The 12,500-nt window shown below is 46.5% G+C and overlaps 2 protein-coding genes across 3 annotated transcripts in view; one reads left to right on the top strand and one right to left on the bottom strand.

The window, feature by feature from the left end:
- LOC107573979 (cyclin-dependent kinase 4 inhibitor D-like) overlaps positions 1 to 1,052 on the top strand; it is a 3,846-nt gene extending 2,794 nt beyond the window's left edge. Inside the window, exon 2 of the mRNA XM_016260441.1 lies at positions 149 to 1,052. Within this exon, the coding sequence (XP_016115927.1) occupies positions 152 to 511 (360 nt within the window). The 5' untranslated portion in view covers positions 149 to 151 and the 3' untranslated portion in view covers positions 512 to 1,052. The remainder of the gene's footprint in view (positions 1 to 148) is intronic.
- Positions 1,053 to 5,411: 4,359 nt separating this feature from the next.
- Positions 5,412 to 10,163, bottom strand: LOC107573976 (volume-regulated anion channel subunit LRRC8E-like). 2 transcript variants are annotated; one of them, XM_016260438.1, is made up of 3 exons: positions 10,108 to 10,163; positions 9,029 to 9,177; positions 5,412 to 7,834 (listed from the first exon to the last, which is right to left on the bottom strand). In XM_016260438.1, exons 2-3 carry the CDS (start codon positions 9,167 to 9,169, stop codon positions 5,567 to 5,569), a joined length of 2,409 nt encoding a protein of 802 aa, XP_016115924.1. In that variant the 5' UTR covers positions 9,170 to 9,177; positions 10,108 to 10,163; the 3' UTR covers positions 5,412 to 5,566. The 2 variants fall into 2 exon arrangements, with proteins under 2 accessions (XP_016115924.1, XP_016115923.1); XM_016260437.1 differs by having other exon boundaries at positions 9,029 to 9,203; positions 10,108 to 10,148.
- Between the last annotated feature and the right edge of the window lie 2,337 nt (positions 10,164 to 12,500).

Here is a 12,500-nt window from a genome sequence, read left to right as displayed (position 1 = left end):
TAACTAATTTAATGACACATTTTATCTCAGTAACAGATTACAGTTACATTTGTAATTAAAGTGTGTAGCTCCGTTACATGTAACTCCTGGCGCTGCACGAGAGCAGCGAGGCCTGAGCTCTTGAGTGACGTGTGTTTGCCGTCTGCAGGTGATGATGATGGGCTGCACCAGTGTGGCGCGTGTGCTGCTGGACCACGGCGCTGACCCGAGCGTCCAGGACCGCTGCGGCGTGACCCCTGCACATGACGCGGCCCGCACCGGGTTCCTGGACACGCTGAGCGTTCTGGTGGACCACGGCGCCTCGGTCAACGTCCCCGACCACAGCGGAGCCCTGCCCCTCCACATCGCCATCCGCGAGGGCCACGGGGACGTGGTGGAGTACCTGGCCCCGCTCTCGGACCTGGGGCACCGGGACAGCCGCGGGGCCGACGCTCTGGATGTGGCCCGGGACGCTCGCGCTGCGGAGATGCTGGCGCTTTTGGAGCGCTTGATAGCAACCAGCTCCAGCTGAAGAACTGTGCGGCCCGGTTCCCCTCGGCGCTCATTAGCGGGTTGTATTTATATGAATAAGTTGTATGTTTCGATAGTTTGTTGTTGAGCTCACAATATTAGCTGGAATATGTAGCACCGGTTTGCACAGAGCGGTCCCTGCACCGGATCCGGCAGAGCGCGTTTGCCCGGCACACGTGTAAATAACTCTTTCTTTGGTATTTTACAAAACATTTCTGTGCAGAAACTTGAACTGTTAACAGTTTTATTCTTGTGAAATTATTTCTTGCCATCCGCGCACTGATGAATTCTTGCTTTGCGTGTAAGTTTGCTTGGAGTATTTCGCGGATTAACGTCTGTAAATAACATTTTATGAATTTATTTGACTTATTTATTGAAGAATTGTATATTAACGTTTGTTTACCGTGGTCTTTCAGATGTTATTTATTAAGGTGTTTAATAAACTGAAAAATCAGTTTGTCTGCATTAACCGTGCTGTAGCTGCAGATGGATCTCTCCTCAAAAACATGAACAAATGAACACATACATACTACAACATTAAAACACATTAGGTCATGTCAAACGTCTTTTATTTCTGAACCAAACATCTTTCACATGATGTGACTCGGAACAGTTGAGCACGAACAAACATGATCTCTAACTAAAGGTCTGACACTGAACCGATGTGACGAGCTGAACTATATTCCTCCAGAAGATGAGCTCAAGGTGACCCTGAACGGCTCGAGTTCCTCACAGGAATGTGTGCGACTGTACAAGGCAAACATTGTGCCGTCACAGGACAGAAACGCTGCTTTTCTGGCCGTTTACAACTCCGAGAGGACGCAGACACAATGAAGGGTTTGTTTGCTCGCTGCATTCAGGCCAAACTCTCAGGATCCCTCTTACATGCAGCGAAGCGCTCACTGAATCCGCTGCACGACATCGAGGGCTTCAGGCCAGTTTGTTGTTTTAATGAGGGATTCTCTGAAATGCATCAGTTGCTTCTTGAAGTCTGACTCCTCTGCGATAATACAGGATTAATCAAACACCTGTGTAATCGTGCCAGCAGTATCGCAGCGAGTGTTTGAGATCACTGCGATCAAAGTCCAGTAAATCATGCTCGGAGCGAGTGTTTGAACTCAGATCCGTTTAAACCCAACTGGATGATCTCAGCAGACTCAGACTTGCTCTGTGCAAAAGAATGATGGAAGTCCAGTGTACAAAACTTACAAACTAATACTGTACGATAAAACACATCCATAGAACATACTGACAGACTGGTGTATATACGGAATTATATCAGTGCTAATCAACTTTCGTCACATCTCACTGCATCTCCAACCCTCTTCAGCAAGCTGTCCAGACATCCACAGGCTTGCTACCTAGAAAAGTAATGCAGTGAAACTATTTTACTGATTTCATACATTTTGCTAAATATAATAATGAAGACAAATTGATCCAGTTTAGTTCACAGATGCAGATCTCCTGTGGGTTTTTAATAATCCATTCACTATAAACTATCTGATGGAAGCAAGAACATCAGACAACATCAGCTCATCTGCCAGCAGAGAGTCACCGAGGCTTCAGAAGATTCACGGTCCGCTGGTTAGTCAAGTTAGATTCTGCTGGTAGATATATCACTTACATTTTATAAAAATATCTAAAATATTTTTTTTCTTTGGACACAACATTCAGTCACAACTTCATTATATTCTAGTAGACTTGATTGCGCTGCTGTCACAGTTCAGGATCGTCACTAGTGTGTGAGTGTGTGTGTGAGAGGGAGTGTCTGTGTGTGTGTGTGTGAGCGTGTATGTCTGTGTGTTTCTGTGTGGTGTGTGTGAGTGTGTCTGTGTGTGTTTGTGTGTGTGAGAGAGAGAGAGAGTGTGTGTGTGTGTGTGTGTGTGTGTGTGTGTGTGGGGGTGTGTGTGTGTGTGTGTGTGTGTGTGTGTGTGTGAGAGGGAGTGTCTGTGTGTGTGTGTGTGGTGTGTGTGACTGTGTGTGTTTGTGTGTGAGAGAGAGAGAGAGAGTGAGTGTGTGTTTGTGTGTGTGAGAGTGTCTGTGAGTGTGTTTGTGTGTGTGTGGGTGTGTGTGTGTGTGTGTTCTTGTCATCAGCCAATCGGTGTTGTTATGACAATTTCCTGCAGCTCAAGAATCAGTGGTCACATGACATTTACAGCTCAGGTGGTTGGCCGAACGGAACGTCCATGAGCAAAGTTTTCTAATTGTGTGCTGCACGAGATGAAAAGGAATGCCACCAGGTATAAAAGTAAAGCTACACACACACACACAAACAAACAAACACCCACACACACACTCACTTTCTCTCACACACACACACACACACTCACTCACTCACTCACACACACACACACACACTCTCTCTCTCTCACACACACAGACACACACACACTCTCTCTCTCTCACACACACAGACACACACACACTCTCTCTCTCTCACACACACAGACACACACACACTCTCTCTCTCTCACACACACAGACACACACACACTCTCTCTCTCTCACACACACAGACACACACACACTCTCTCTCTCTCACACACACAGACACACACACACTCTCTCTCTCTCACACACACAGACACACACACACTCTCTCTCTCTCACACACACAGACACACACACACTCTCTCTCTCTCACACACACAGACACACACACACTCTCTCTCTCTCACACACACAGACACACACACACTCTCTCTCTCTCACACACACAGACACACACACACTCTCTCTCTCTCACACACACAGACACACACACACTCTCTCTCTCTCACACACACAGACACACACACACTCTCTCTCTCTCACACACACAGACACACACACACTCTCTCTCTCTCACACACACAGACACACACACACTCTCTCTCTCTCACACACACAGACACACACACACTCTCTCTCTCTCACACACACAGACACACACACACTCTCTCTCTCTCACACACACAGACACACACACACTCTCTCTCTCTCACACACACAGACACACACACACTCTCTCTCTCTCACACACACAGACACACACACACTCTCTCTCTCTCACACACACAGACACACACACACTCTCTCTCTCTCACACACACAGACACACACACACTCTCTCTCTCTCACACACACAGACACACACACACTCTCTCTCTCTCACACACACAGACACACACACACTCTCTCTCTCTCACACACACAGACACACACACACTCTCTCTCTCTCACACACACAGACACACACACACTCTCTCTCTCTCACACACACAGACACACACACACTCTCTCTCTCTCACACACACAGACACACACACACTCTCTCTCTCTCACACACACAGACACACACACACTCTCTCTCTCTCACACACACAGACACACACACACTCTCTCTCTCTCACACACACAGACACACACACACTCTCTCTCTCTCACACACACAGACACACACACACTCTCTCTCTCTCTCACACACACTCTCTCTCACACACACACACACACACTCTCTCTCACACACACAGACACACACACACACACACACCTGTGGAAGTTTCCACTTGCTCAGCCACACCCACCATCAGAAAACAACACACAGAAGCTTCATTGTTAAGAACTGCATTTCTTTAAGAGCTCAGTCTGCTGTTATGAAGAAAAGCAACATTAATTTCCAATCAGATTTACTCAGGTGTTGCTGTTTATTTACTTGGAAAAGATAAACATCTGAGCTTAAACACTACTGAGAAAAAACTAGAAAAACAGAAAGAGTTCAGCTGAGGGACACATGAGGACGACTCTGTTCTCGCTTCAGCATGGCGTGGGTTCAGTGTGTTTTAGTGTTCGCTCACTTTCACAGCGGCCTCGGGTTTGGAAGGGTTGCTCCCATCAGCTTTTCCCATGGGGATTTTAAAAAGTCTTCCTTAAAGAGTTTAGTCATAAACTAAACCAACCAGCTACCTTCATTTGAAAATAATAAGTACAAAAAAGGTACAAGACTGTGTATTTAATGACTTTAATGAAGGAAAGAACTACAATCCCATGAACCATTGCGAATGACAATCTAATTACTAAAAAAATTTTCTATGCACAAAGCATAGAGAGACTATTACGGTATTCGCAATGCATCATGGGAGAATGGGCGGCGCTAAAGAGCTCTTTTGGAGCACTTTGCTTGCCGTGATTCACTGACTGGTGAAGACTTATTTGCAGAATCATAAATCAGTTTTTTTTCCTAACCAGCAATTCCACTGTGAAAAAAATATGTTAAACTATTAAGTGCAGCCCATCTCAGACGGTGACATTATTGAGCTCATATCATCAATAACCTGGTTTCCCTCCAAAGTTGCGAATTGGAATATCCAATAAAACATTTGCGAACAAGCACCGTTTCCATCCAACGAGCCCAACTTCCTGATAAACTGGCACTATAAATCACTAAGAAAAGTAGGACACGCCACTGAATATAATAATTTTCATATATATTACTTGCGCCTCAGAGCGAGCAGACGAAACACAATAAATGCGGTTAATGCTTTCGGAGGTGGATGCTGCTGTTTGTGAACGTGTAAGACATTTATACAGAAATACTTTGACGACAGACTTTGCTCGGGCATTTCAGAATGACCAGAGCAATATTTCAGATGCTGTGAACGAGATCGATCCGCTGGTCAGTCAGCTTTGCCGTCTCATAGCGCAAAATCCCACGACTTTTTGTTTGATGCGCATGTAGGAATTTATACGGCAAATGCGTTTCCATCTTCCATTATTCGCATTAAAGGGTTAGTTCACCCAAAAATGAAAATTAGCCCCTAAATTACTCACCCTCAAGGCATCCTAAGTCCCTCTAACCCTTTTTCACACAAGTAAAAACCACCTCAAGCGAGCGTAAAAACATTTCTACGAATTAAGGGATTTTTATTAGAATTTCCATCACTTGTTTCTGATGCTATACTTCAAAGTGCGCATTAAAACGGTGATGCAAACATAGCTCATGTCATCACGTAAATCAAAGCACACTCTATTTAGACAAAAAAATAAATGTGTGAATGGCAGCGTTCCAGTGCTGTGATTATCTGTGCTTCATTCTGTCCTTCACGTCTGGAGGCAGAAGGTCCGTCAGACCGTCCTCCACGATCACAGCGGCCAGTCTGAGCGAGAGACAGTCGGCGAGCTCCGCAGGCAGAGACTCCAGCCGGTTTCCCTTCAGCTCCAGCCGAACCAGCTGAGCCAGATTCCCGACCCGCGGAGACAGCGAGGAGATGCTGTTATTCCCCAGCGCCAGCACCTGCAGCCTCTTACAGGAGAACAGCTCCTCGGGGAGACTCTCCAGCGAGTTAAAGGCCACCGAGAGGAACTGCAGACACTGAAGCACGCCGATCTCCGAGGGCAGAGACGCCAGCTGGTTGTGGGAAAGGTCCAGGTGTCGGAGTTTGGTGCAGTAGCAGAGGTGCGGCGGAAGACTGCGGATCTTGTTCCAGCTGAGGTCCAGTGTCTCCAGCGCGCGGAGCTTGCTGATGTGCTCCGGGACGCAGGAGATGTCGTTGTGCCAGAGTCTGAGGACGGTCAGACGGTGACAGTGCTGCAGACTCAAGATCTCTTCCACGGTGGTGAGCCGGTTCTCTCGAAGGTCCAGCTCCTGCAGGAGGGACAGGCTGAAGACGGCGCTGGGGATCCGCTCCAGACCGCAGCCCGTCAGCTCCAGAGCGCTCAGGTTCACCAGCTTCTTCAGGCTGTTGTAGACCTGGAGCCTGGTCCCCTCGTTGTGAACGTACAGTCTCTGGAGCTGACTGGACACATCTACAATACTGGGCGGTATCTTGGTCAGCTTGCAGCGTAAGGTCAGCACTCGCAGGTTCTTCAGGTCTCGTAAAGAGTCCAGCGCCGGACTGCGGGAGAGCTCAGCGCTCAGAGCGCCGCTCAGGTGAAGCTCCTCTAGACTCTGTAAGGTGTACATCCACAGCGGCACCTGCTCCGGACCCTCGAAGCCCAAGCGCAGAACCTTCAGATTCTCACGCAGGTGACTGAGGGCCGCCAGCTGGAGCTTGGCCGGGCTGTGGATCAGCACGATCTCCTGTAAGGCGGTAAGCTGCGATACGGTTCCGGGTACCGTCACGTTACTGATCAGTTCCAGTTTGAGCGACTCGACCTCGGAAATCTCGAACACGGTGTCTGGTAATCCTGGAAGCAGGAACAGGGGCAGCTCCAGCCTCTCGCCGGCGTTGCGTGTCAGACGAGCGCGGAGTTTATCAGCCGTCCACTCGTGGTTGAGGTTGAGCTGCCGTAAACGGCATTCGCTGACCTCCGAGAGAAACACGGCGAAGCGTTTGGAGTACAGGGCGTCGTACTGGTCGCTGAGGTGCAGGAGAAACGCAAAGTCATTTTTAACATCCGGAATGTCGTTTATTCCCGTCTCCAAGCGAACCGCCTCAAAGGAATACTCTTTCAGCGGTCGGTGAAACAGCCAATAAAGCGAATAAATGCACAGCAGTCCGTAGACCCCGACGAAGCATATGTAGCAGTAGGCTAATTTGGAGAACAGATGCGCTTTATTGTAGTTACAGCAGAACGCACTGAACCCTGTCAGATCCGGAGGCACCGAGCACATCACCACGATCTGGATGTTGGGGACCAGCGCGACGCTGTAAACGGTGATGAGAGCGAATTTGAAGACCTTCAGCGCCGTCTGCAGCACGTACATGAAGTAAAGCAGATCCGCCTCCTCCACGTGCGTCCGAAACTTCCTGACTTTCTCAAACAGGGCCTTGGCCTGCTCGCCTTCTTTCTTATCCAGGAGCGACGCGGTCGCTTCTGACAGTTTCTGGTCCGAGCCGGACTTTATGGAAGATCGGATCAGAGACACCATGTCGTCGTTGTTGTCTGCGGCTGATTTGGTCATTGTGTTCTTTCTCCACACGACCATTCTCTCCTCTCGCCGCTCTTCGTAGACTTCGCTGATGGCTCTCGTGGTCCAGGGAGAGTCGAAGCACTTCCCCAGAATGATCACGAACAGCTCGATCTTTGACGACGTCCCTGGGAACTTGAACCAGAAGCTGCTGGCCACCATGAAGATCATGCTGTGGATCACCACTAGGTAGGGGAAGTACTTTCCGTACCAGTGCACGGCCCGTTCATAGCAGAAGTGGTTGACGAACTCGTACTGGTGGATATCCAGGCCGTTCTTCCGGCCGAACACCTCCACGACGTTCGGACCGAGACGTTTGGTGATGGCGAACTCCCACAGACTCTCGTTCTCCTGCCGCAGGTGACTGCAGTCTCGGTCTCCGCCGGAGAGATCCGTGAATCGGTTCGGCAGGCAAGATATCTTGTCTTGTGTCAGCTGCAGAGAGATGGAGATTGTCTAAGCATCAGTGACGATGACACACGAAACATCGCACTCATCTAATTATCTAATAAAAAATATTTACACTGCAAACACCTGCATGTTTCTGGCGGCAAATAAAAGGAAGAATGGCCGATATCACGAGTCACGGCGGGAGCTGATGGCAAACACACCGCAGAGAAGCGTTATCTAATCAGCTAAAGCTCTTGCCTAATCGCTTCTCTTTATTGCACACATTCCTGATCAGACGTGCGACTCAGAGGAACATGGATGGTGAATGCAATTTCTCTAAAGTATTTTTTAAACCTGTTATCATTACATTCAATGATTTTTGTAGGTAAAATATAATCAGTGTTACCAGCTTGTCCATTTAAAATTGTACAAAAGGTTGATTTACAACCCCACTGTAGAGTTTTAACATTTAATACATTAGGTTTACATCCATTTATGTGAAAATGCCTTTTGCTTGGCCAGTCGTGTGTTTGAATGCAGCCGCACAAGAAGGGACTGCAGAGAAGAGCCTCTGATTCACAAAACATGCTTCCAAATGCAGAGATACAGTGAACTTGACAGCGATCACTTCATGTAATGTGACCGTCTAGAGAACTTCTCTGCTTCTGCTCCAGCAGGACTGATATTGGAAGGAGAAACGTTTTCTGATACGTGACTCAGACGGAACAGCTAAATGACAAACCACAGCAGCACGCACAATAACATGTACTTTTCTAAGGAACAGTTCACATGAAAATGAAAATTCTCACCCTCATGTCATTCCAAGCCTGTATAGTGTGTCTGCATGCAGCATTTCTGAAGCCGGAGTGAAGGAAAACACTCAATTTTAATCTGTTCCTCGCACAGAGAATCACATGGTTTCTGAAGGCTCAGAATAAAGTGTGTGAGTCACATGACCGACTGCTATTATACTTTTATGATACTTTGATGGTGTTGTGAAATCTCTTTCAGTGCATGGTAAAACACAGCTCAAAGGTCCTTCAAAATTGCATTTAAGGAAAGAAAGAAAATGACATTGAGTAAATGATGACACAATTTTCATTTTCAAGTGAACTATTTATTTTCAGTCGCTGACTAACAGTCTGAGCACACGAAGTGTTGTATGCAGCTGACTCGTGTCTGAACTCTGGGTAGGTCTGGTGTAAGGGTCATTATGTCCCGATGACACACGGAGCCCACCTGAAGCGTGCAGCCGAACACCCCCATCATCAGCATCGCGATGCCCAGGTACTCGGACAGAACGTCCCACCAGGGCTTCAGGACCCGGAACTGTGGGTTCTGCTCGCTCGTGATGCTCCGGAACTCATTCACAGGAATCATCTCCACACCTGCCCGAGGAGAGAGACAGATCCGTCTGAAACATCACATGAAATCACCTAATATTGACATGTGAAGTTGAGTCATGCATAACGAAGGTTAGCTGTATTACACTGGTTTTATTCATCTGCGGGGAGGATCAATGCTATTAATAAACTCAGGAACATGTGACACTTTGAAGAGTTCCTGCAACACACTAACAGCTTCCTTGCCTTTATGTTGAAAGGAACTCTCAGAGATGCAAACAGGTAAGGGGGAAAGGTGAGAACATTACGCAGATCCGGGGCATATGCTCCACACGGACTTTCTATTGAAGACATTTGCTTTACATGCTCTTTTGTAGTTACTTTAAGGTATTTAAAAAATATTTTTAATTACCTTACATGTCCAAAACTGGAATATATATATAATTTATCATATATATTTGGTCAAAATGCCATGTTATAAAAGATGAAGAGCTATGCAGGCTATTAAAGACAATATTAGCTGATTAGAGGACAATGCTGAGCTAAAATGCTAAATATTTGCTCTCTCTCGCTCTCTCTCTCTCTCTCTCTCCACACCTCTGACCTCAAATACATAAAATATTACCCTTTTTAGACACAGTTTTTGAAGTGAAAAATAAAGAAAATACTATACAAAACTTCATAAAGACACTCTGTGACCTGTTTTGATCTGAAGTGAGTAGTCTGAAAGCTGAGGAGCTTGCTTGTGCTTTATTATCAGAACACAAACGTCCTTCTGTAATTAAGCTGAATGTCATTTGATCTCAATCACAATCTGAGACAGTACTGAGGTTAATTCATCATACAGCTGCTGATCTCAGGTGAGCAGACACCTGCTCATGTCACAGTATCGTTGGTAGTTTACAGACTTGTTTATAAAGTCGGCTGGTAACAGCGCGAGAGAGGTAATAGAGTTAGTAATAGAGTTGCACTGACCTGCACTGCATCTCCTGGAGTCTGCGGCTCTGAGCGGCTCCAGCTCGGGCTCTGCTCTTAAGCGCCTCCCTAACCTTCGAGCAGCAGAGCTAACGAGTCAGAGCCGAGGCCTCATATAAACAGCCACGCAACACATTCATATTCTGAATTCATATTTCACTTGGATTGACATCCCGCTGTGAAATGTTTAGTGCAGACGCGAACAGCAGATTACATAAACGACTCAAAACAGCGCTGAACACTGTATAAACAGGTTTTGTTTTGCTTCTTGCCACGTGTTCTCACTAATACACTGAAATATCATGACAACCGACTTATGAGGACATCTTATGTTATTAGTTATTAATCTGACAAATCTTGTTTTTGCTCCACTCAAAACTTTTTTTTTAGTTTGAATAGGTGAATGTTGTTTGTAAACTGAGCCTATTTTTTCTGAATCTATCTATCTATCTATCTGTCTATCCATCCATCTATTATTATTAATATGCATTACTTTTAAAAGTAACTTTCCCCAGCACTGCATATATAAGGTTTGTACAGTGTATTCTTTGCTGTAAAATTTACAAAGCAGACTTGAAATAACCCCTTATACTTAATTTTGAGGGATTAAAAGAAAAAACGCATCCCTTTTCAAACAAAAAGCTTTATTTGTAAAAATGAGCCCGAGTTCCGTCCATTAAGAACGAGCAGGGGCCAATATCTCTAATAAATAAAAGAAAGAAAAACAGACTTCACGCAATACTAATGTACAAAATCCCTGGAAAAGCAGCTTAATTGGTTTTATAAATACATAATTTAATCAGCCTGTGAAGATCATCTTTCATTTGAGCAAAAACAATGTTGGCATCAGTTGCATCTGTAGGCTGGAATACAGTTAGATACATCTGTGTGTATGTTGTGTGTGAGTGTGTGTGTGTGTGTGTGTGTTTGTGTATGTGTGTGTGTGTTTGTGTATGTGTGTGTGTGTGTGTGTGTGTGTGTGTGTGTGTGAGAGAGTGTGAGTGTGTGAGTGTGTCTGTGTCTGTGTCTGTGTGTGTGTGTGGGTGTGTGTGTGTGTGTGTTTGTGTATGTGTGTGTGTGTGTGTGTGTGTGTGTGTGTGAGAGAGTGTGAGTGTGTGAGTGTGTCTGTGTCTGTGTCTGTGTGTGTGTGTGGGTGTGTGTGTGTCTGTGTGTGTGTGTGAGTGTGTGAGTGTGAGTGTGAGTGTGTCTGTGTCTTGTGTGAGTGTGAGTGTGTGTGAGTGTGAGTGTGTCTGTGTCTGTGTCTTGTGTGAGTGTGAGTGTGAGTGTGTGAGTGTGTGTGTGAGTGTGAGTGTGTCTGTGTCTTGTGTGAGTGTGAGTGTGAGTGTGTCTGAGTGAGTGTGTGAGTGTGAGTGTGAGTGTGTCTGAGTGAGTGTGTGAGTGTGAGTGTGAGTGTGTCTGAGTGAGTGTGTGAGTGTGAGTGTGAGTGTGTCTGAGTGAGTGTGTGAGTGTGAGTGTGAGTGTGTCTGAGTGAGTGTGTGAGTGTGAGTGTGAGTGTGTCTGAGTGAGTGTGTGAGTGTGAGTGTGAGTGTGTCTGAGTGAGTGTGTGAGTGTGAGTGTGAGTGTGTCTGAGTGAGTGTGTGAGTGTGAGTGTGAGTGTGTCTGAGTGAGTGTGTGAGTGTGAGTGTGAGTGTGTCTGAGTGAGTGTGTGAGTGTGAGTGTGAGTGTGTCTGAGTGAGTGTGTGAGTGTGAGTGTGAGTGTGTCTGAGTGAGTGTGTGAGTGTGAGTGTGAGTGTGTCTGAGTGAGTGTGTGAGTGTGAGTGTGAGTGTGTCTGTGTCTGTGTCTGTGTGTGTGTGTGTGTGTGGGTGTGTGTGTGTGTGTGTGAGTGTGTCTGTGTGTCTGTGTGTGTGTGTGAGTGTGTGAGTGTGAGTGTGAGTGTGTATGTGTCTTGTGTGAGTGTGAGTGTGTGTGAGTGTGTCTGTGTCTGTGTCTTGTGTGAGTGTGAGTGTGAGTGTGTGAGTGTGTGAGTGTGTGTGAGTGTGAGTGTGTCTGTGTCTGTGTCTGTGTCTGTGTCTTGTGTGTGTGTGTGAGTGTGTGTGTGAGTGTGTCTGTGTCTGTGTCTGTGTCTTGTGTGAGTGTGAGTGTGAGTGTGTGAGTGTGTGAGTGTGTGTGAGTGTGAGTGTGTCTGTGTCTGTGTCTGTGTCTGTGTCTTGTGTGTGTGTGTGAGTGTGTGTGTGAGTGTGTCTGTGTCTGTGTCTGTGTCTTGTGTGAGTGTGAGTGTGAGTGTGTGAGTGTGTGAGTGTGTGTGAGTGTGAGTGTGTCTGTGTCTGTGTCTGTGTCTGTGTCTTGTGTGTGTGTGTGAGTGTGTGTGTGAGTGTGTCTGTGTCTGTGTCTGTGTCTTGTGTGAGTGTGAGTGTGAGTGTGTGAGTGTGTG

This window comes from Sinocyclocheilus grahami, unplaced genomic scaffold, assembly GCF_001515645.1.
Source record: "Sinocyclocheilus grahami isolate Dianchi unplaced genomic scaffold, SAMN03320097.WGS_v1.1 scaffold2079.1, whole genome shotgun sequence".
In the NCBI taxonomy this organism is placed as follows: domain Eukaryota; kingdom Metazoa; phylum Chordata; class Actinopteri; order Cypriniformes; family Cyprinidae; genus Sinocyclocheilus; species Sinocyclocheilus grahami.
The sequence above is the reverse complement of the archived record's forward strand: the minus strand, read 5'-3'. Positions and strand labels throughout refer to the sequence as shown.